The 21,830-nt window shown below is 51.8% G+C and overlaps 2 protein-coding genes across 3 annotated transcripts; one reads left to right on the top strand and one right to left on the bottom strand.

Moving 5' to 3' along the window:
* Positions 1-1,651: 1,651 nt before the first annotated feature.
* GUSB (glucuronidase beta) lies at positions 1,652-18,583 on the bottom strand. 2 transcript variants are annotated; one of them, XM_031967892.1, is made up of 12 exons: positions 18,324-18,583; positions 14,791-14,976; positions 13,026-13,207; positions 12,378-12,520; positions 11,919-12,106; positions 10,412-10,564; positions 9,203-9,381; positions 8,906-9,052; positions 7,271-7,355; positions 5,491-5,667; positions 3,631-3,766; positions 1,652-2,108 (listed from the first exon to the last, which is right to left on the bottom strand). In XM_031967892.1, exons 1-12 carry the CDS (start codon positions 18,522-18,524, stop codon positions 1,900-1,902), a joined length of 1,986 nt encoding a protein of 661 aa, XP_031823752.1. In that variant the 5' UTR covers positions 18,525-18,583; the 3' UTR covers positions 1,652-1,899. The 2 variants fall into 2 exon arrangements, with proteins under 2 accessions (XP_031823752.1, XP_031823753.1); XM_031967893.1 differs by lacking the exon at positions 18,324-18,583 and adding an exon at positions 16,857-17,483.
* An 810-nt stretch (positions 18,584-19,393) lies between these two features.
* On the top strand, positions 19,394-20,956 carry LOC111720810. Its single transcript, XM_031967891.1, has 2 exons — positions 19,394-20,171; positions 20,421-20,956. Exons 1-2 carry the CDS (start codon positions 19,906-19,908, stop codon positions 20,854-20,856), a joined length of 702 nt encoding a protein of 233 aa, XP_031823751.1. The 5' UTR covers positions 19,394-19,905; the 3' UTR covers positions 20,857-20,956.
* Positions 20,957-21,830: the final 874 nt, after the last annotated feature.

The raw sequence follows: 21,830 nt of genomic DNA, 5'->3' as shown, positions 1-21,830 counted from the left end.
GAGCTTGGATGAACCTAAACAAACAGGCTTTAAGATGTTAGACTGGGACTTAGATGCTTAAAAAAAAAAAAAAAAAAGTTGATACTTTTCTAGAAGTGTACTAAGTTGTGCATTATTTTTTAAAAATTAATTTTTATGTCTGGAAAATTGAGTCCCTTATAGCTTCTAGTTCCTGGGATTTCTACCATTTTATTTCTACCCATGATTTGGGTATGTGGTTGTCTAGAGTTAAGAATACATGGCGTTAAGATGTTACTGTTTACAAAGCTTCAAAGTTATAGAAATGTGTTAAGTGGTTTTCTTTTTTCAGATTCATAGGTTTGGTTTCATGCAACTTGGACAGTATTACAGTCTTTAAAGTGGTAATGTCTTGTTCTTTTGATGAAAAAATGCTGTGGCTTTTAAGCATTTTGAAATCTACGCTACGAACATGTGCCATTGTCGTTGGAGCAGATAACAGTTTTTGCTCTCCTGATGCTCTAGATCCAGTGAAAAGGGATGTCTCATTCATTTGTAAAGCATTCAGCCTTCCAGTTGTGATTGTCGTTTTTGATGTGGCTCTTGGAGGGTAACGGTTCGCTATGTGTCAGTGTTGAAATCATGTGGGACTTGATGCTCTTTGAGAAGCTTTGTGACATTGGTGACAGAAGAAATGTATGATTCTATGGGGGACCAACCTTGAGTGCTGTTTTTATGGGGCTGATTTGACATTGGTGGTTTTGTTTTGAAAAGCTAGAGATTACAGAGCTAGAAAGCAAGGCTAAAATGGGCATTGGAGAGAACTTGCTTAATTCACCCTTCCATTCATTTAGTCGGAGCCCCTCATTATGTAGATGAGGAAACAGGCCTCTTTGGTGAGTTTTGTCTTCAGAGAATGGAGGGAATGGAAGTTGATGACTGAAGAGACTGAAGTTTGACAGCAGCCCCTTAAAAACAGATAAGTCTGTGTGGGATAGAATTACTCATCCCTAATAGAGACTGGAGCCTTAGGCGTCCTTTATTTCCTTCCTTGCAGCACTAATTAGGGCAATGTTGGTGATGAGGATAGAGGATCTCTTTTATGAATGATTACTTAAAAGACACCAGTGAAGAGGCATCCAGGACTCAAAAGGCAGGTGGATGGCTGTGATAGTGGATCTGAGTGTGGGGTTGGGAAGACCTGAGTTCCCAGCTAGCTTAGACATTTGCTGTATAATCCTAGTGGGCCTCAGTTTCCTTGTCTGTAAAAGGAGGAGTTTGGATTGTGGCTTTCCAGCTGTGCAAAAGATGATAATTGCACTATGCACTACCTATGTTACAGGGTAGTGAGGAGGAATGGTATTTAATCAAAAACTTATTGTTGGCCTCCAAGAGAGCAGAAGGGGAAGAGTGAGAAGTCATGGAGGCCTTTCCTCAGAATGAATTCTAAAGAAGTTGGGGCTATGAATCTCAGTAAAGACAATGAAGTCATCGTCCTCTTCACATTGTACATTTAGAGTGTTAGTCCTCCTTAAGTTCAGTCATGGCCGTAAGGGAGAACAGCCATTGTTTTCTGACGTGTGTGTGCTCATGCATTTCATCCTGGTTGGTTGGTCTGGGTACAGAAAAGTGTATTTTGTGTTAGGGGACCAGGATTTGTTTTTGAGTTAACACAGCTGTTGGGGAAACACAATTTTGTAACAATATACCTTTAATACTATGTAATTAAAACACCCTGATTTTGAGAATCTGCATAAGGGATGTGAGAACAAGGCACATTTATCTGTCAAACTGGCTTCAATAAATGCAGCCATATTTTTTCAGGTAGGTCTGCCCCACATCTCTCTCTCTCACACACACACACACACACACACACACACACACACACACAATTTAATCAAATGATGATCTGATAATCCTGGGAACATGTCTTCCTGTCTGTTAAGGCAGGAATCCCTTTGGTCCAGAGAGACAGTTCTGTTCTTTAGTCAAAGGCTGGTTTTCCAAATACTGTGGAATCGCTGCTAAGCAAGGATGCATGGTTTCATTGGCGATTCTCCAGTATCGTTCTTTGAGAAGGAATGCTGCCTCTTTGGGTTGCCGCTGGCGGGTGAAGATTCCCTTCTTATTCCCGACTACTCTTAATGGCGCTGAAAACGAGGCAAAAAAGCAGCTTTGTTAGTATGAACTAGATCCCAGCTCACCAGACTTGGATCTGAACTGAACGATGATGAAACGCCTCCTAGTGCTGGTAGTGGTGGTATTGGGGCTGAATTATGGATTAGTTATGGTGGTATGTCCACACTCAAACCAGAGGTCACCATCCGATCTGGCCCTTGAGCAGAAGCTCCCAAAGGAGGCCCCAGTAGTTGGGGATGGCACTGCTCTGGGTCACCCCAGGGTTCTCAGCGTGAACTACCTTACTGTAAACCTGGCTCTGATCAGATGCGAGTGTGGGCTTGGGAAATGAACACCAGCTGCTCTCCATGAAGAAGTTGGGGACCTCTGACAGAAGTCACTTAAGCCACATTTCCAGACCCTTTTCTCTCACACCTTTCTGTAGCTTATTCCTCCCTCTCTACTTGCCATAGCTGAGCATTAACATTTAAAATGGGCTTTAACCACTATGGTGGCTTCTTCTACCCTAGTCTCTGATGTATCGTGGCATATTTAGGCTTCTAGAAATGTTACAGGGATTGGCCTAGAAGAGTTTTACTTCCCTAGAGAATTTAGCCAAAACTAGTTTTATATCTTTACTACAATAAAAGCCAAATTTTGAATAGGGCTCATCAAGCTGAAAAGGAGGAATTTCTTTGAAAGCACAGGGCTGTCCCTTCAAATAAGCTTTGAAAAATGGAGTATTTTTCAACACTGTTGAAAATGAGTGTGTCTGAGACTGGAACAGCGCAGTCTAAAGGATAAGAGTTGGGCAAAGAATCCAGAAAATGTGGATTCAAATTCTGCTCATTACATGTACTTGCTGTGTGGCCCGGACATTTTGCCCCAGGCCACTGCAAGTCTAGATTTTGCACTACGAAAAGGGAGTTTCCTTATCGAAAGAAACTACCTCACTGTAGTAGAGGACATTTCCAAAATAAAAGATGATTGGTCTGGGTGATAAGAACTCACCCCTTCTTCCCCTCTACCATAAAAATCTTGTGATACAAGGGATACTATGGCTCATTTTTCTCAAGTTTTACCATCAAAAAAGGAGGAAATTAACAGGATCCATCAGCTTTTTGGTAAACCTTCAGGACAATAGATGTGTTCTAAAAGTTAAATGACAAGGGGCAGCTGGGGGTACAGTAGCTAGAGCACCAGCCCTAAAGTCAGGAGGACCTGAGTTCAAATCTGGCCTCAGACACTTAACACCTCCTAGCTGTGTGACCCCGGGCAAGTCACTGAACCCCGATTGCCTCAACAACCAAAAAATGATAGCCAAACGCCACCATCATTTAAGACAGACTGAATAGTTGCTTTTCTGCCCTAAATTGTTTGAGTTTAGTTAAAAGTTTACAATCTTGTAATTGGGAACTGTATAAACTATAACTGGGAAAAAATTTCCCAGATTTTCCCAACAAATGCTCTGACGGGCTCTCCCTCCTGTGACTTGGGAGCAGTGTGTTTGTAACTAAGGAAGAGGAGGGGCAGAAGAACGGCCCATCTACTCACATTGGTCTGTCATGAAATCAGCAAAGTTCCAGATGAGCTCCCCAATCACGTAGTCTTTGCGCTTCTGGTCCAGAGCCAAGTGATACTGCTGCAGCACCGACTTATGATACTCTTCACTGAACATCAGGGGAGGGTCCTGGAGAGCAGATGGGGAGAAGAGGGCAGGTGGGCCTTAGGGTTGGAGCTGGCAGGAGGGCCTAGGGGCTACTCCGGCCTCCAGGCCCCATGGCTTTTGGGTGCTATTGCCATCCCTTGGGCTTCTCCTTGCCCTGAGTTTCATTTTGTTCACTGGTTTTGCCCTGAGGCCATGGGGGAAAGCACAGGGAATGTCCAAGTGTCCAAAGGGGCTTTGTGTGTCAGTGGGAGGCGGACGGCGCAGATGGAATATTCAGTTTATACAGCAGAGAGCACGTCCCGACTGGCTCTAGGACAGGTCAGTGAATGCCAACAACCATTCTTGGGGAGCATTTCCTAGAAGCCTATGAAAGCCCAGGACCGAAAGCAGACCAGGGAGGTGGAGGGCCTCAGGACCTACTGCTCTGACACCGGCATAGGTGGTTCTCCAGCTGCTGGGGTTTCCTCGGACTCCAGGGCTCCCATGCTCGCCTCACTCTGGGGAGCTGGCCCAGGGGCCTGGAGAAGAGGTCCCAATTAACCTGTGGCGTCCCGGCCCCCTGCTTGGTACCTCTGAGGCCTCTATAGAGACCTGAGGACAAGAGCCTCGGGAATGGCCAAGGTTTCCCCTGATTTATCCCAGCTACAGAGAGTAATTGGCTGGATGCCCTGACCTAGTCCCAAAGATGGCCTTGGAGCAGAGAAGGTGAAAGAGGCAGTTTGGTGTGGATCTCTCTCACACTCACACATACACAAACACACACCCTCACACAAACACACACTCACACATGCTCTCACTCGCTCTCATCCACTTTTACAAAGAAGGTACTAAGCTACACCAGTAGAGGGAGCTTCTCTCCACTCTCCAATAAATCTAATATTAGGAACAAAATCTAGCTGGATTATTCAGTGGAATCGGGTGTTGTTAGGACAGTAACATGGGTCTGAGTTTAGGGGGAGGATTTCTCCATCTTCTACATCATTTCTAAGCAAATGCCAGAAGAGCCTGTGGAGAGCAGAGAAGTCTTAATCTGGGGCCCATGGGCCCCGAGACTTTGGGGAGGGTCTCTATAAACTTGAAATGGGATAAGAATTAAACCTTTTTGTTAAATGTTGGTTTCTCCTGCAGCTATCTCATGGATTTATGCACCTTAAAACACTATTCTGAAAAAAGGTTATACTTTTCTGTGTGAATCCTCCTATGAGGGAGAATAACAGGCTTTGGTTTCTAGAACAGTGGGTGTGTGTGGGCTACATGGTCACTGCATTGGGGTGCTTTGATGCACAACCATCCCCATTTACAGAGCTGGGTAAACAGGAGGTGTGTGTACGATGCAGATGAACATCAGAAGCCTAAAAGTCCCATCACAAAAGGGATACGCCAGCTTCTGCCTGTGAAGGGACAACATTTCAGCAGGGCCAGACTGTTTAAAAAGAAAGGGATCCACTATTCAATGCTAAGGGTGTTCAAAGGGAGAACTCCAGCACTGTAATCATAGTTGAGCCTCCTGAGGGGAAAAGGAAAATCCAGCCCTGGAGATGAAGGAGAAGGATCCCGGGGCTCAGACTCAGCAGCTCCCATAAGGAATGGGACCCAAGTTGGGCGCACGGGCGGCCTCCCACTGCTGGGGCTTGCCAGCCACCAATACCCCTGCAAACAGGCAGAGAAGGAAAGTCGGCTGCCCACCCAAGCTCACCCCAAAGAAGAATGAGCCTGGAATGGCCGTGGCTCACTGAGGAACTCACCTGGTGGAAGCCAGGGATGGAGTCTGCTCCATACTCGGTCTGGATAATTGGCTTCTGGTACAGTTTATACCAGATCTCAAAATTGGTGTTGGCCTGCAGTCGAATCACCTCGAGGTGCCCAAAGTCATGGTACCAGGAATAGTAGCTGTTTATACAGATTACGTCCACGTAGGGAGCCTAAGAGAGAGGTCAACAGCTTGCCGTGAGCTGGGCTGTGAGGGCGTACCTGGAAGCTGAGGGGAGGGCTGGCAGGTCTCCCACGGTCAGGACTTCAGAGCCGCGGTGGAGGCCAATCGGCCTCGGGATCGGGCCCTTCCAGCTTGGCGGCAGGGGGAGGCTAGTCTTTAAAACACCCAAATATGGCATTGCTTTCAGACCCGCAAGAGGCAGGATGGGCTCAGAGAGGTTGATATTGTCCACATTTCCTTTAGCAATAAAGCCATCGCCCAATGTAGAAGGGCTGGGCAATTTGGCCACGTGAGTGAGCAAAGTGATTCTTCCCCCCCACCCCAGACTCTGCCTCCAATGAGCCCCTCCTCCTGGTGGGCAGGAAGGGGGTGAGTAAAGGGCCAAGAAAGGCTTTGCCCATCCGGCTGGCCAAAAAGCCATCTTTGACTTTGATGTGGGAGGGGCACGGGTCAGGAGACAGAACACGATGAGGGATAAGGATTTAGGAGTTCACTCACCCCAGGGGGTGCCAGCCTACCCTTCTCCCTGGACACTTCCACCTGGGAGTATGGGGGTGAGAATTCTGAGCTGGTGAACAGGAAGGGGACAAAGAGCCACTGAAATGGCGCCACAGGCCTGGGGAATTGTCCACCGTGAGCTTCGTGATGATACATCTCTAATAAAAATGCTCATCTCCCAATCTCTGCCCTGACATGTTCTGTCTTCTCCCAGTGATGGCTCCTCCTGAACTCTTAGGGCGCAAGCACAAGGCAAGTGGGGGGGGACGCCCTGGAACAGGGTGTCTGTCTGTGTGCCTGTGTATGTGGGGGTCACTCCCAGTGAAGTCTAAGTGCCTTTGGGAGGAGGTGAAGTTAGGGCCAGCTTGGACCCAGCCCCCCCCCCCTTTGTGTGGAAGGACCCAGGGAGGAGAAAAATAGAGAGACCTCAAGAAGAGACAGTCTTCACAGTCCCTGAAAGTGTGTGGGGGGGCTCTTTGGGGGCCACAGACTTTTCTCAGACATTTACAACTCTGGCAGCTTGGAGGACAACCTATAGGGTGGGAATGCTTCCCTTCCTCTCTGCAGAAATGCTGTTGTGCATGTAGCGCGGAAGAAGGCATGGCAAACCACTTTAGAATCTCTGCTAGGAAAACCCCAAATGGGCTCACAGAATCACACAACGGAACAACAAATAATGTGAGGTGCGCTAGGTACCATTTCCCCAACTGTGGTTTTAAAGATGGTGGGCAGCAGTGAGAGTGGGAAAGGATGACACCCTGGAGTTCAGCTGGGGCTGGCCACTGTCTTGGTCAGCTCCGCCCTGTAAACGAAGGGCTGGGCTGGGCTGGCTGATGGGTGATGTACTCCTTTCAGCTGTGACATTGTATGGATGGACCAGCATAGAAATTGGCTGACCGGTGTCCATTCTTGCCATTGGATTCTACCTCCTCTCCCTGGATAATTGGAGAGTAAACAGCAGGCTCCATGGAAGGCCCAAAGTGTTCCCGTGGCCTTAGCTCAGATCCATGGGTCTGGGCCTTGGGGTGCATCTATGTTGGCAGTCTGGTGTTAATCCATGCTACTGAAAAAAATGACGCCATCCCTGCACTTACCCCAAGATCCAATTCAGGCTTAGCGTTGGACACAAAAGTCACAGGCCGGGTGGGGTCCAGGGCTTTGGTGTGCGTAATCAGGGTCCTGTTTATGGCACAAGACATCAGGTAGTCCATGAGAATGGGAAAGGGCTGTCGGTCCCTACCCCCTTGCTTCTTCCTCCTTGCTTTTGTGTCCCCCTTCTCTGCTTCCAGAAGTGACCTGCCTCCTGAGGCCGCTAACACATGTGTTTGTGGGGCAGGCTGGGCAAGGGGGAGCAGAGGGTCTCCGATTTCCTAGAGTGGAACCTACTGCCAGTGAAGGCAAGAAGTGGCCCTGGAATGGGCAGCCCACAGTAGGTGTTAGAAAAAGGCTGATTCTGTTTTTCAAAATAGCTGTGGCTTGGAGTTCTCTGCTTAATGTTACCTGTTCTAAGGACCCTAGAACCCTGAGGGAGGGAGCTGCTCCTGCTCCTCTTAGGCCAGGGACCCTTTCCCTCCCCACTGTGACACCTATAACAGCATCTCTACTAATTGAGGTGTCAGGCCCAGAAGGGGCCATCAGAGACCGTTTGGGTCAGCAGAACCTGCTCAGAGACCCACTGACTGCCTTGGACAGCAAGCAAGGCCTTTCTCCTATGCCAGAGGGGTCAGAGGGGGAGGTAGCACCTACTTCCCACGTTGTTAGGAGGATCAAATGAGAACTTTATACTATGGAGGAAAGGGAGGCTCAGGGGAAGGGGGGCTGCTAGTGAGTGATAGGGCTCCACTGCTTCAGGCCACTGGCCTTTGCTCAGTTTCTAGCTCATCTGCTGGTGATGGTTGGTTAGCTAATGACTGTCACCATTGCTCTCCTGATTCATCTTCATGACTGGTCTCCCTCCCTCCCTCCCTCCCTCCCTCCCTCCCTCCCTTCCTTCCTTCCTCTCTCTTCTTTGTTTAATTTTTATTGATAGCCTCTTTTCCCTTCACTTTCATTTTCAAATTTATCCCTTCCCTATTCCAGAAGTCAGTCTTTGTAACAAGAAATAAGAGGCCTGCAAGAAGCATGTGGTAAAGTGGGTGGGATGGCTGTTTCTGGAGCCAATGACTAGGGTTCCTGTCCAACTTTTCTGAAGTCTGTCTCTTGCCCTCAATGAGCCTTAGTTTCTTCTGCTCTACAATGAAGGCCCCTGGGATCACCTCACATTCTCCATCTAGGATCCTGTGTCGTTTCATTTCTCGGCAAAATGACTTGAACCAGATCTCTTGGAGGCCCTTCTACTTTGGAATCCTTGATCCATAGGATCAGTATATCTGATGAGTCTGACAGTATATACAATAATCCATACCCACAGTCTCCCATCTCTCTAAAGAAAGGAGGAAAACTTTTTATGAGGGAGAGGAAGGAAATATGCAATTATTAAGCATCTACTGTGCCCGGCACTGTGCTCAGCACTTAACAGATATTATCTCACTTGATCCTCCCAGTTACCCAGGGAGTTAGGTGCTTTTATAGTCCCAATTGGAGAACCTGAGGCAGACAGAAATTAAGTGGCTTAACCAAAGTCACACAGTTAGTCATAATTTCCCCAAATATGCTTTAGAAGATTGGTGTAGGATGTAGGGAGGAGAGAAACTAGATCCCCTTTGCCAGCCCCCAGAGAGGGTCCTCACTTGAAATAATAGGCAGCAGACTTCAATGAGGAGACGGGCTCGTTGGCCACAGACCACATGACCACGGATGGGTGATTCTTGTCCCTCCGGACCAGCTCTTCCATCACCTCCAGGTGGTGATTCAGGGAGATGTTCCCAAAGCTCTCCCTATGGAAAGAGGAGAGGCCCCATCAATCCCTCCCTTGACCTTGTGCCAGCTGGCAAGGTGACCCCAGATGGGCACAAGATGCCCCCACACAGATGAGGAAACTGAGGCACAAGGCCTCTGCACCCAGCCCCACCATGGGGGACACTCACGGTAGTATGATCCCCACGCCCGGACACTCGTCGATGACCACGATCCCGTAGCGGTCACACAGCTGCATCACCTCCTCGGCGTAGGGGTAGTGGCTCGTCCGGAAGGAGTTTGCCCCCAGCCACCGGAGCAGATTGAAGTCCTTCATCACCAGAGCCCAATCGAACCCCTTCCCGCGGACCTAGGGACGGAGATGATGGGGACACATGCTGGGGCCATTAGGGCAGTGGGAGGGGGAGACACACAGGAAGCCCCGTGTCCCTCCCCACCTGCCGGCCCAATCCCAGAGATGCCGCCAGCCATGCTCCGTTTCTCTATGTCTCTTTAAAGTTGTGGCCAACCAGCATTTATTAAGCTCCCACTGTTTGCCGGGTACTGAGCACCAGGGATACAAAGCAAGCCAAAAGTCAGGTGAATCCATGAAGAGAAGTCCTGTGTGCTAAGTCTGGAAACATAGTGTGGAGTTGGGTTGTGTGGGGCTCTAGATGCAAAAAAGGACTCTGGATTTGACTCAAACACAGGAGCAATAGGGCAGAAAAATCTTTCCTGGTGCCCTTGAGGGCCTCCCTAAGCTGGAAGCCGCCCAGTCCCGTACGACCCATTCTGCTCTTGTCTTAAGTCTGGCTGTTTGGGAGTGACATTAGAATATGAGGAAATAAAGAAAGCATCAAAAAAAATCTAATAAGTAATAGATAATTAAAGTTGTCAATTAAGAAATTAAAACTGAGGTCAGTAGATGATGTGCTCTCTGACATTTCTAAGTATGGGCCACCTTGTGGCCGCCATATTTTATAAATCAGGAAAGAGGCTCCAGCTGAGCTGGACCACGAGCTGTTCCCGAAATCTGAGGATCTCTCGCTACTGGGCCTTTACTGAGGCTGGTCCTCCTGCCCGGCGTGCCATCTTGGCCTCTGCAGCTCGGGAATCATCACTGCCTTCCCCCTTCTTCCCCCTCAAATTTTGATCTTCCTTTGCCCCCTTTACTCTCGTGTTCTGGAGACCTGAGTAGATGAGATGTCCCCTTGGGACACCATAAGCTCTGTGGGGGCTGATGTTTATTATTTCGTCACCTTGTTACCCTGGGCCTAGCACAGTGCCGGGCTGTTATCAGTAATGGTGGTTTGGCTGAAGCCCGAGAGATGGACGCAGTGGCTTTGAGACCGCCCACCCCTGGGCCCCGGTTTGCGCCCTGCCCCCATCCCATCACTCACATCAGCGTCTTCGTGCTTGTTGACCCCGTGGAAATAGAAGGGTTTTCCATTGATGAGGAAGCGGCTGTTCACGACCTGCACGGTGCGGATGCCCACAGGAAGGGTGTAGACGTCAGACACGATTCCGGCTCCTGTCTGTACGGTCAGGGTTACCTGCCAGCCCCAAAGCACAGGACACAAGGGTCAGGGTTCGCCACCAGGGAAGGGAGGGAGCACGGTCAGCGTCCAGTATCTGGGGCCCTGGGCCCGAAAGATCAGGAAAAATCACACGAGGAAGCTCCCCAGGACCTGGCAGCCTCCCCTCTGAGACTCCCAGGCCTCACTCTCCAGTTGTAGTTTTCCCCACTGAGCACTCTGGCCCTGCCCTGGGCTCTGAATCTCAGGAAGTGGCTGACAGGCGGCACAGTGGGGCGGAAAGCTGGTTGGTCTCAGGAGAGACCTGGATTCAAATTCTAGTTCTGATATTTGCTAGCTGGGCAACCCTGGGGGGTCAGTCACTTAACTTTAGAGATCTCAATTTCCTCAACTGTGAATTGAAGAGATTGATTTAGAGCAGTTCAAGGAGGCCAGTGCCTCTAAAAACAGGAAAGTGTAACTGGGAGGGATTTAATACAATATAACATTGGCAATGTCAATTTGTAGTTTTCTTTTTTGGGGGGAGAGGCAGTTGCAACGCAATTGGGGTTAAGTGACTTGCCTAGGGTCATACGGTCTGAGGCTGATATATGTTATGTTCACTTCTTTTTCTGTTTTTTTTTCCCCCTCACTGTTGTGGTTTCCCCCTTTTGTTCTGATTTTTCTCAAGATGATTCATAATAAAAAAATAAAAATAAAAACAATTTTAAAGTTTTAAAAAGTATCTGAGGTCATATTTGACCTGACTTGAGGGCCAGTGCTCTATCCACTGAGCCACCTACCCAATTTGGAGTTTTCTTAGCCAGGATGCAGATGGCCAGGGATTTATTTCTATTTTACTGAGCATTTATAAAGCACTTACTATGTGCCAGATACTGTGCTCAATCAACGCAATCACCAGCCTCTCTGGATCTTTATTTCCTCGCCTGTAAAACAGGCTACCCACTCCTGGACGGAGATTCGAGGCCTATTGTTTGTAATTAGATCAGGAATTCACTCTGCTCCACTATGAATATTTGACAAAAAATTGTCTTGTTTTCTTTCTCCCCCCCAGGGGTGGTTTGGGAAAGACTGGCGGAAAGGAGATGAGGTTCCTGATGAAAATCTGAATGATGAAATAAGAAAGTCGGATGGGAGAGCGCCACCTCTGGAGCTGCCTCCAGTGACCCCTGAGCCTCCTCACTTGCGCCTCTGGGGATGGGAGACCTTAGCTTGTCTTAGATTTTGTTGTGAGGAAGGGGGACATAACTGTGAGCTCTGTGAGAGGCCCCTTTGCTGAGGACATTTCCTGAGAGCCTCCTCTCCCAGGGCGGCCTCCTCTCCCCAGGGCGGCCTCCACCAGGCCTCCAGACGGAGCAGGGGGCAGACTTACCTCGAGTGAGTACAGGTAGGCGGGCTGCTCGTGCATCAGGTAGGGCCACCAGAGCTGGGCATTGGGCACCTTGAGCTGCCCCTGGGTCCCGGCCCCCTTGGCCACCACTGTCCCAGCCTTGTCCCAGAGAAGGAGCTCCAGCTCAAAGTACTCACTGCTGCTGACAGCGACCTCGTAGTTCACCAGCCCTGGAGGAGGCCGAGACACATCTGATGGTGAGAGCAGCCCCAGACGCTGACGGTCAAGGGCAGGGGGGTGGGGGGGGATCTGCTCCTTCTGGCCTCAGTCTGAATGCTGAGACCGCATTTGGGGGGAGCATTCTGGGAGGCTCCCTCAGACTTCGTGGTCCTGGGGGACGGCCCTGGGGGTGTCTGGGTAGGAGGTGGGTCCCCTGCCTTGGGCCTGGAGGGGCGCGGGGGGGGGGGTGTGCCCTCCCCCCTTCCCAGGGCAGCCCCTCACCTGTGCTCCCGTCTACCTCGGTGGTGATGGTGATGTCATCGATGTAGAAGGAGGGGGTGGTGTACAGGAGGACGGGGCGATGCAGCCCGGCGTAGTTGAAGAAGTCAAAGTTGGTGCTCTGAACGAAGTAGTTCTTGGGGTACCTGGTTGGGGGGAGGAGAGGGTGTTCGCGGCGCGTTCCCGGGTTCTTAGCCAGGGTTCCAGGCTCGGGGGCGTTCCGCAGGAGGGCTGAGCCATTCTGCCTCTGCTATTCGCTACCCGGACACGTGGGGCACGCTCACCTTCCAGGGCTCAGATCCCGCCTTGGACACTTACTAACTGTGGGACCCTGGGCCGCCGCTGCCTCAGTTGCCCCATCTGTCAAACTCTCCCCTCGAGCCCCCTTTTCAAGAAGCTTTTACGGACCCCAGAAGGCAGACGGTGAAACAGGCATGGGGACCGAGCATCTGCCGATCCCCCCAGCTCTGGGACGTGCGGTGACCCCACTGGGGTCGCCAGCCGCAGTTTGAGAAGCTGGGGTTGACGTGGGATCCGAAGGCACCGAACCTTTCTGAGCCTCGGTGTCCGCACCGGCAGAAGGAGGGGGTCAGACTCAATGGGGAGCCCCTCTGGCTCCTGGGCCCTGGGGGTCCCCGGGACCCCGCTCACCGGGAGCTGTCGGTCTTGTGCTCGATGATGCCCGGGGGCAGCGTGTGGGGGGTGAGGGTGTTGTTGATGGCGACCGTGATGCGGCTCAGCTCCCCGGGATTGGACTGGACCAGCCGGCTGACGTCCGCTTCGAAGGGGAGGTGGCCGCCCTCGTGCTCCGCCACGTGGACCCCGTTCACCCACTGCAAGCAAGCAGGCGGGGGCGGGGTCAGGGCGGAGGGAGGGCAGGGGGCGGGGCCTCCGGGCTGCACGCAGTCATTGGCCAGGCACGTGCATCCACAGGCTCGGCTCCCGGCGCCAGCCCGGCCTGGGGCTAGTCCTTAAGCACACCCAAGCCGGGCCTGGGCCCATGCACGCTCCCAGCGCCAGCCGGGGCCTCGGGCTGCACATAAGCACCGGGGAGCTGGCCTGGGCCCATCCGCAGCTCCCACACCAGCCCGGCCTCGGGGGCATCCTTAAGCACACCCAAGCTGGCCTCGGGCCCATCCCGCTCCCAAGCCAGCCCGGGCCTGGGGCATAGTATCCTGAGGCCAGGGGAGCCTGCCAGGGAGCATCCACATCTTCCACCGGAGCCCAGCCTCGGGCCGTTCCCGGCTCCCACACGCAAGCGGGCCTTGTGGCTAGACAGTGGGACTAATAGGACTAATGACCCAAAAAGGCTTGGATAACCCGAGACAAACGACGGGCCAGAGCCAGGAAACTGGGCAAGAGCTCCCGGAGTCGCCTCCAACATGACCCGGCGGGCACTGGAGCGCTTTGCCATTTCTGGGATTAAGGCAAAGGCAGTTTGAATGGCCCGTCCCTTTCCCACAGCTCGTAACCATCCAAGGCTGGATTTGAATCCAGGTCAGGGCTCCATCCACTGAGGCCCCCCTCCCCCACCCTTGTAGCCAAGAACTACCCTGATATACAGGGAAAGGAGCTGCTGCCCCTGCCCCCCATCAAACCGATCACCTTAGGGAGACCGAGCTCATAAATGCATCCCCTTCCCTTTGCTGAGGGAAGGACCTCGGGTATGGACAGGGCATACACTGCCCCCCTCAGTCATAGGCCACTTTTCTGAACCGGCTTTTTCTGACCTGTCAGAGCTCTCAGCCAGGGAGAAGGGGAGGGACAGAATTGGAAATCAAGAGGGTCTAAAAGAAAAAACTCTCCCTGATTCTTTTTTCTTTTTAAGGCTAAGAGAGCCAGCCCTGTCTGGGAATTTAAGTCAATTGATTCTCCTCCCCAGGGATGCCAGCATTCAAGGCACTCTGTAAGGGGGAGGCATCCGGGGCCTTCCCCTGACGCTCTGATCTCTACCTGGCCATTGGAGCCTGGAGCCTCCAAGGACAAAGTGAGGATGGAGGCCTTGCCCAGCCCTCCCTCCCTTCATTCCAAGTCATTTGCCCATCACGGCATCAACTCCATGAAGTCATGGCCCTCTTCGACAAATTATAACCACAAGGAGAAGGTAGGCCCAAGGAGGAGGATGGCCCAGTAGAGAGAAATCAGTGTTCTGATGAAGGCCCATGGGAGACTGAGCTCAGAGCTGGCCAGGACAAGAGCTTGAAGGGCAAAGCTGGCCCGCTTCCTTTCTGGCCTCTGGGAAGTGTCACCAGGTGTTGGCAAGACTGGCACCAAAAGCCTCGCCATGGAGAAGTCTGATTGGGGTCACGGCCAGGAGAGGGACAGAAAAACAGATGGACACTCAGACCAAGACACCCCCCCTCCCTCAGACAGTCATCCCAAATCCTCTCCCCCCAACCCCTACCCTGGTACTGACCACAATGGCGTAGTAGTGGGCACTGCCAATCCTCAGCATCACCCTGGTGCCTGGGTTCTGGGCCCAGCTCTGGGGCACTACCACCTGCCGCTCGTACCACACCCAGCCAATGAAGCTGCGGAGCTTGTAGTCCTGGCCCATGTCGTTGAAGCTGGCCGGGACCGGCATGTCCAGCACGGGACCTGACTGGAGGAAGAGAGACGGGGATGACCAAGAAAGATCCTGCACCGGCGGTCGGAGGACCTGGATTCAAACGCCTCCATGTCCGTTGCCTTGGTGACAAGTCACCCGGCCCCTCTCTAAGGGGCAGAGTTTGGGCCAGATCGGAGGCAGCAATCTGGAGAAACTGACAGAGCCTCTGCCCAGAATCATAGTTTTAAATGAAAGATATAAAACTGAAAAAAAATCATATTGAAATATACTTCAAAATATTTTAAAATGAGATCATGGACCCCGAGGTAGCTATCCCTTCCACGTCTCTCTTGGGCTCTTCATTTTATGGGCTGATCTCAACCTGGGTGATCCCAGACTATCTGGCTGAACCGGTACCTGCCCTACCCATAAGGCTCTTTTTGGAAATCAAGAACTTGTAGTCTGGGGAACCTTCCTGTCTGGAGTGCACAAGGCTCCACTGAGCCAAGCTAGAAGGGCTTGGAAGAAGATGGCCCCAAGACATGATCTTCCATCTCTCTAGGAAGTCGGGATTCCAGCTCTGCTGGTTGCCCTCTGACTCTGCCATTGAAATCAGGAAGAACAAGCCCTTCCCACCCTTCAGAATTGCCATGTGAGATCTCTCTGGCTCGGGCACCCACCAGCAGTAATGGAAGGGAAGAACCTGGAGCCCCAAGGGGAGATGGGCAGTTTTACCTGGCTGAAACCGGGCCTTCCCGGGCCGAAGCCAAAGAATGGTGTTTCTTGGCCGAGTTAAAGGCCCGAATATATTATTTAAATTATATTAGAATATTCTAATTCTAATATACTAATAATAGAATAGATATGTCCTAAATGTCTACGTGTAGAGTCCAAGATTCTAATATAAATGTCTCAAAAGTCTCAAGTCCAAGACGCTGATATAAATGGCTCATGTAGAGTCCAAAACACTAATGTAACAGGTCCTAAAAGGGTAGCTACATAGCACAGTGGATAGAGCACCAGCCCTGAAGTCCAGAGGATCTGAGTTCAAATTTGGACTTCATGTCACACTTCCTAGCTGTGTGACCCTGGGCAAGTCACACTTCTGCTGGCAGAGTATTTTAGAATATACTATTCTATATATCCTATTATATAATATAGAATACATTATTTTATATTATTTCTAGTATATTAGAATGTATATTATAATAGGATATATATGTCCCAAAAGTCTACAGGTAGAGTCCAAGATTCTGATATGTCTCAAAAGTCTAGAGTCTGATATAAATGTCTCAAAAGTCTAGAGTCCAAGATTTTGATATAAATAGCTCATCTACATGTAGAATCCAAAACTCTAATATAATATGTCCTGAAAGTCTATGTGTAGTTTTAACCTTTAGTAAATCATTGAATTAAAAATTAAAAATTCTTTGTATCTCCAGTGCTTTGCATAATATAAAGTAATAGATATTTGTTGAATATTTATTTATATTATTTATGGAAAAATATTCATTGAACTGAAAAAATTTAAAGCCACTAAAACTTAATTCCTATTTATTGAATTGAATATTCATAAATATTTGTGGAACTGAAAAAAAATTTAAGCCACTAAACTTAAAACCTAACTAAGCTTTTTAGTATGTCCAATATATCAAATATAAAAAATATATAAATTGCAATATATAAAATTTCAGTACTAGTATCACAAAGTTAGGAACTTACTAAGAGAAGGGGGAAGAACCTCCAGAACTTCTAAGTTCTCTAAGGGCAAGGGAACAGTCCAGAATCTTAGCATCCCACTGGCCAATAGATTGATTAGACTTACAAGCATGAATGGGTCATGCTGCAGAATCTTGGACTGGGGGTTCAGGAACTCTGGGGCCTAGGTTCCATCTATAGGATGCTAACTGTGTGACTTTAGGCAAATTACTAACCTCACTTTGGGTCACTTCTTTGAGGAGAAATTGGAATGAGAAGGGAGCAAAAGTCCTTTCCAGACCCAATATTCTGTACTTCTCTGACCGATGGCTGCCTGGCACATAGTAGGCCTTTAATAAATGTTTATTGACTGACTGGCTGTCAGAGAGGGGATTTTTCTACTGGATCTCACAAAGCCTGGAAACAATGAGCAGTAAATGGGACTGAATCGGGAAGTGGGACTTCTTCCTTCCTCCCAATGCACATGTATCCCCTCCGTCTCTTCATCATCTAGGACAAGTGGAAAAAGAGGCAGTGAGTGTGCTGAAAGTGCCAGAATATGGGGAAGAAAGGAGCACATGACTGATCATATAGTCCCCACTGGGTTCTAGAGAAGATACTTAGCAAGTTGCTGGGAGCTTCAACTTTCTCCCCTGTAAAATTCCAGAAGATCTAGTTCCAACTCTGCTATGGCCCTGGGTCTCAGTTTCCTCCTCTGTGAAATGGGCCGAGATGCCTTCTAAGGGTCACCCTAGCTCCGACATTCTGGGTTTTTTTTAATGCTTCCACGCCCAGCTTCCCAACTTTGGGAAAGGGACTAATGGGCTCCGAGAACCCATGGGTCAGCACCTGTGCTTTTTCTGGGCTCCTCAGTCCCCCCACTTTCCCCCCACGTTTGCCCACACCCTCCGCCCCTCTTCCTTGTCCCACTTCCCCTTTCTTTCTTCCTTCTTCTTGTCCTCTGCCCCTTCCAAGCATCCCGCCCTCACAGTTCATCTCTAGGAGATGATCAAGTCCATTTAAGAAGCAGAGACCCAGAAAGGGGAGCCAAGTCTCTTTTGGGACGAGGCCCCTTTCCATGAGATCCTACCGCTGGGTCATGGAGGGCTTTTTACAGGAAACTGGGGCAGGGGCTGGTGGGAAGCACGAGCCAGGAAGGGGCTGCCGGCCCCTGGGACTCTCCCCAGGGAGTGGGGCCCTTCCCATTCTTCTCCTGGGGGTTAGGCTTTAGCTGATGGGAAATAATGGGAAGCTGCTCTTGTGCTCCTGACCCAACCCAGAAAGCCGAGGGCCTGGGGAGGAGGGGCTTCCCGGGCTGCCCACGCCCACCCCCCGTGTTGCCCAGAAGCAGAGGAGGACGGGCCACCCGCCGCATGGTCCCATCCAAGCTCCCGCCCTGGAGCGCGCGTTCGGAATGAGCAACAGGAAGGGCGACCAGGGCGGGCGCTCCGATCAGGGACTAAGCCAGGGCCACCCGGAGGGTCGGGCTGCTCTATCGAGAGCCGGGCGGGGGGCGAGTCTCCGCAGTGCGCCTTTAAGAGCCGGGAGGGGATGCCCAGCCTCGTGCCCGCCGGGCCTGACTCTCCTGGGCCGGGCGACCCCCGCAGGGGCGTGGGGGGACGGCTCTGCCCCCCCTTCCCCGGCGCCCCCCCGCCGCTCGGGGAGCCCCCTCCCCGCCCGTGCCCGGGGGCCGCCGGGGTCACCTCCCGCAGGGGCTTCTGGTACCACCGCTCCCGAAAGCCCTGGTTCCTGTCCTCGGAGAAGTCGGCTCGGAAGTCCCAGAGGCCGCTGAGGTCCTTGCGCTCCCGGCTCGGGCTCTCCCGGGGGTACAGCATCCCTCCCTCCAGGGCCAGCGCCCCCGCCCAGAGGGCGCCTGCCCAGCCCAGCCACAGGCCGGGAGCCATGACTCAGTCCCTCTCCCGCTGCTGCATTCGGCCGCCGGCCGGCCTCCTTATTAGCTGGAGGGGCGGGGGAGGAGCCACGGTGGGCGGAGAAAGGGAACGCGAGGCCGCGCGGACTCTGGGCGGGCCATCTTGGGTAAGGGCAGGGCCGCCCGAGGCCGCCGGGAAACGCCTCGTCCCGCCACCAGGGGGCGCAGCGCTCCCGGCCGCCCACGGGCTGGCGGGCCCCTCATCCCCTGCCCCGGGACGTGTGGCTACGCCGGCCTGACGATCCCCGGCCCGCCGGCCTGCTCCGGGCGGCCCCTCCGCCTCACACCCTTAATTACCGCTAATTATTAATCAACAGCCACGTGCTGTTAACCAAGCAACGAACAAGCATCCGGTGCCCGCAAGGGCGTCTGGGGGCCCAAAGCGCTCCTCACAGCCCTGCCTTCCAGCAACTTCCAGTCGCCGGGAGAGACCCCGAGCGGGAAGGAAGCTGGAGACTGGCTGAGGAAGAAATCCACAGGGGGGCGCCGGGACCGAGCCGGGAGGGCTTCCGGCCAAGGCCGGGTTTCCTTATTTCCCCGAGTTCAAACCCGGCCTCAGACACTTCTAGCCGCGACCCTGGCCGAGTCACGAAACCTGATTTGCCTCAGTTTCCTCCTCTGTAAGAGGAGCCGGAGAAGGAGATGACCGACCGTTCTAGTGTCTCTGTCAAGTCAAACGCGCAGGGCGTCGGACACAGCGGGAACGGGGCGAGCACCACCACGGGCGGACCAGAAGTCTGGGAGGAGGGGGGTGGGGGACGGCCAGAGGAAGTGCCCAGAGGGATGCGTCTCATTCGGGGAGCAGCCCGGAAGCCCGCGCGGGGAGGGGGGGGCGGCTTATGGAGAGCGTTGTGGGTCTGTTCTGGAGGCCACGGGGAGCCAGCGCAGCGCCAGCGGGGGCGCCTCAGACGCGGCTTTAAGGAAAGTCACTGGCGGATGGGCGGAGGGCGGGTCGGAGTGGCGAGTAGGCCGCAGAGAGTGCAGTAATGGGGCGCGAGGGGGCAGCCAGACAGCAAATCCTGTACCGCCCCCGAACTCGGGAGGACCCGAGTTCGAATCCGGCCTCAGACGCTTCCGTGTGAGACTCTGGGCAAGTCGCTTAACGCAAAGGCCTCGGCAGAAAACCAAGATAGTAATTACTATCATAAACAAATGATGGAAGGTGGGGGGTGGTGAGCAGTGAAAGGGAGACGGGTGGGACGCGGCAAGGGGAGAGATGGGGATCCAGGACGACTCCGAGAGTGCGCGTCTGAGGGACTGGGGGGAGGCGCCGTCCTCTAGGAACAGGGCGAGGGGGAGGGGGAGGAAGGCCGTGGGGGAGAGATGATGGACGTGTTGCATTTAGGGTGTTGGGAATGGCCGGAGGCAGCTGGACGGGCAAATGTAGCAGAGAGACGGGGGCAGGGGGAGAGATCCCCTACTCCTCCGCAGGGAGACGTAACGAAGCCCCCGGGAGTGGCTGGGACCCCCAAGCAAAGCGGCACCGGGAGAAGCCCCGGAGAGACCCCGAGGAGATCCCCAGGTCTGGAAGAGGACCCGGCGGTCGGAGCGGAGCCAGGAGGAAACAACGTCCCCGACGTCGAAGCCTTCTCGAGGAGTTCGGCCCCCAAAGGCCGAGGAGGTAAAGGATGAGAGGCGGGTGACTTCCCAGCATGCCCGGAGAGGCGGACGGTAAGGGAAAGGACCCGGATGGCGGGGTCCGGGGCGGGGGAGCGGGCTCGGAGAAGCAATGGGAAGCCGCAGGGATTTATCCTACAGGGGCCCCGGAGGGGGGATACCCGGGAGAGCAGAGAATCGAAGGAAGGGAGTCCCAGAAGAGCCCTGCCCCCATAAAGTGACTTGGGCCCGCGGTTTGTTTGCCCGAACTCAGAAAGGATTTCATCAGCCAACCCCGTGTGCCAAAGACATTTAAGAAATACCCGCGGGCCGAGAATCTTTGTCCCTTTGTCGCAAGCCGGTTGCAAGCTGTGATTTATGAGATCCCTCAACAGGAGCTTCAACTACCGGGAGATACATTAGCTGTCGTTATTCACCCATTCCCGACTTTCGCGATGCTCTTTGGGGTTTCCTCGGCAATTTGGTCGGCCGTTTCCTTCTCCAGCCCCTTTTATAGTCGGGGAAACCGAGGCAGAATGGGTGGAGTGACTTGTCCGGCTTCTGATTCCAGCCCTGACACGCAGCCACCTGACCACCCAGCTGCCCTAGCTGCAGCATTCGGGGTGAAAGTTCACTTAAAAGGTTGCATTGAAACTCACAACTTCTGTCATACCCTGGGAGAATTATTTTTTCTTTTTTTTTTAAATTAACCGTTATTTAATTGAATTGAACCCAGGCATTTTGAAGAAGAGGGCCATTCTCTTCTCTTTTTTTGTTTTTTAATTATAGCTTTTTACTTGCAAGGTATATGCCTGGGTAATTTTTCAGCGCTGACAATTGCCAAACCTTGTGTTCCAACTTTTTCCCTCCTTCCCCCCACCCCTTCCCCCACACGGCAGGTTGACCAATACATGTTAAATATGTTAAAATATAAGTTAAATACAATATATGTGTACATGTCCATACAGTTATTTTGCTGCACAAAAAGAGTCGGACTTTGAAATAGCGTACACTTAGCCTGTGAAGGAAATCACAAACGCGAGCGGACAAAAACAGAGAATTTGGGAATGCTATATAGTGGTTCACACTCATCTCCCAGAGTTCTTTCGCTGGGTGTAGCTGGTTCAGTTCACTATTGAACAAATGGAACCGATTTGGTTCATCTCATTCTTGAAGACGGCCCCATCCATCAGAATACATCCTCATACAGTATCGTTGTTGAAGTATATAATGATCTCTTGGCCCTGCTCATTTCCCTCAGCATCAGTTCGTGTAAGTCTCTCCAGGCCTTTCTGAAATCATCCTCTTGGTCATTTCTTACCAAACAATAATATTCCATAAGATTCATATACCACAATTTATCCAACCATTCTCCAACTGATGGGCATTCACTCAGTTTCCTGTGAGAATCATTTTTTCAAAACCATTCAATCCCTCCTTGACCATCCATTCCCTTCAAGGATTTCTCTTTCTATGGAATCAAAGGTGAACCCAGCCGAAATTCCCATTCACTAAAATAAAGGCTTCTTCTTTACGACTCATTTAATGACCCCCTTACCTTGATCAAGTCAAGACCTAATTGCATCAAGGTGTATTCTTTCTAGGCTGATCTGGAACGCAGCAGCAGGACAGTTTCTGAATTGATGCAGAAAAACTGATTAGACCAAAGGTTCCGAGTAGGATA

This window comes from Sarcophilus harrisii, chromosome 4 (genome assembly GCF_902635505.1).
Source record: "Sarcophilus harrisii chromosome 4, mSarHar1.11, whole genome shotgun sequence".
Taxonomy (NCBI): domain Eukaryota; kingdom Metazoa; phylum Chordata; class Mammalia; order Dasyuromorphia; family Dasyuridae; genus Sarcophilus; species Sarcophilus harrisii.
Note: the sequence above shows the minus strand (reverse complement) of the source record. Positions and strands in the feature narration are given on the sequence as shown.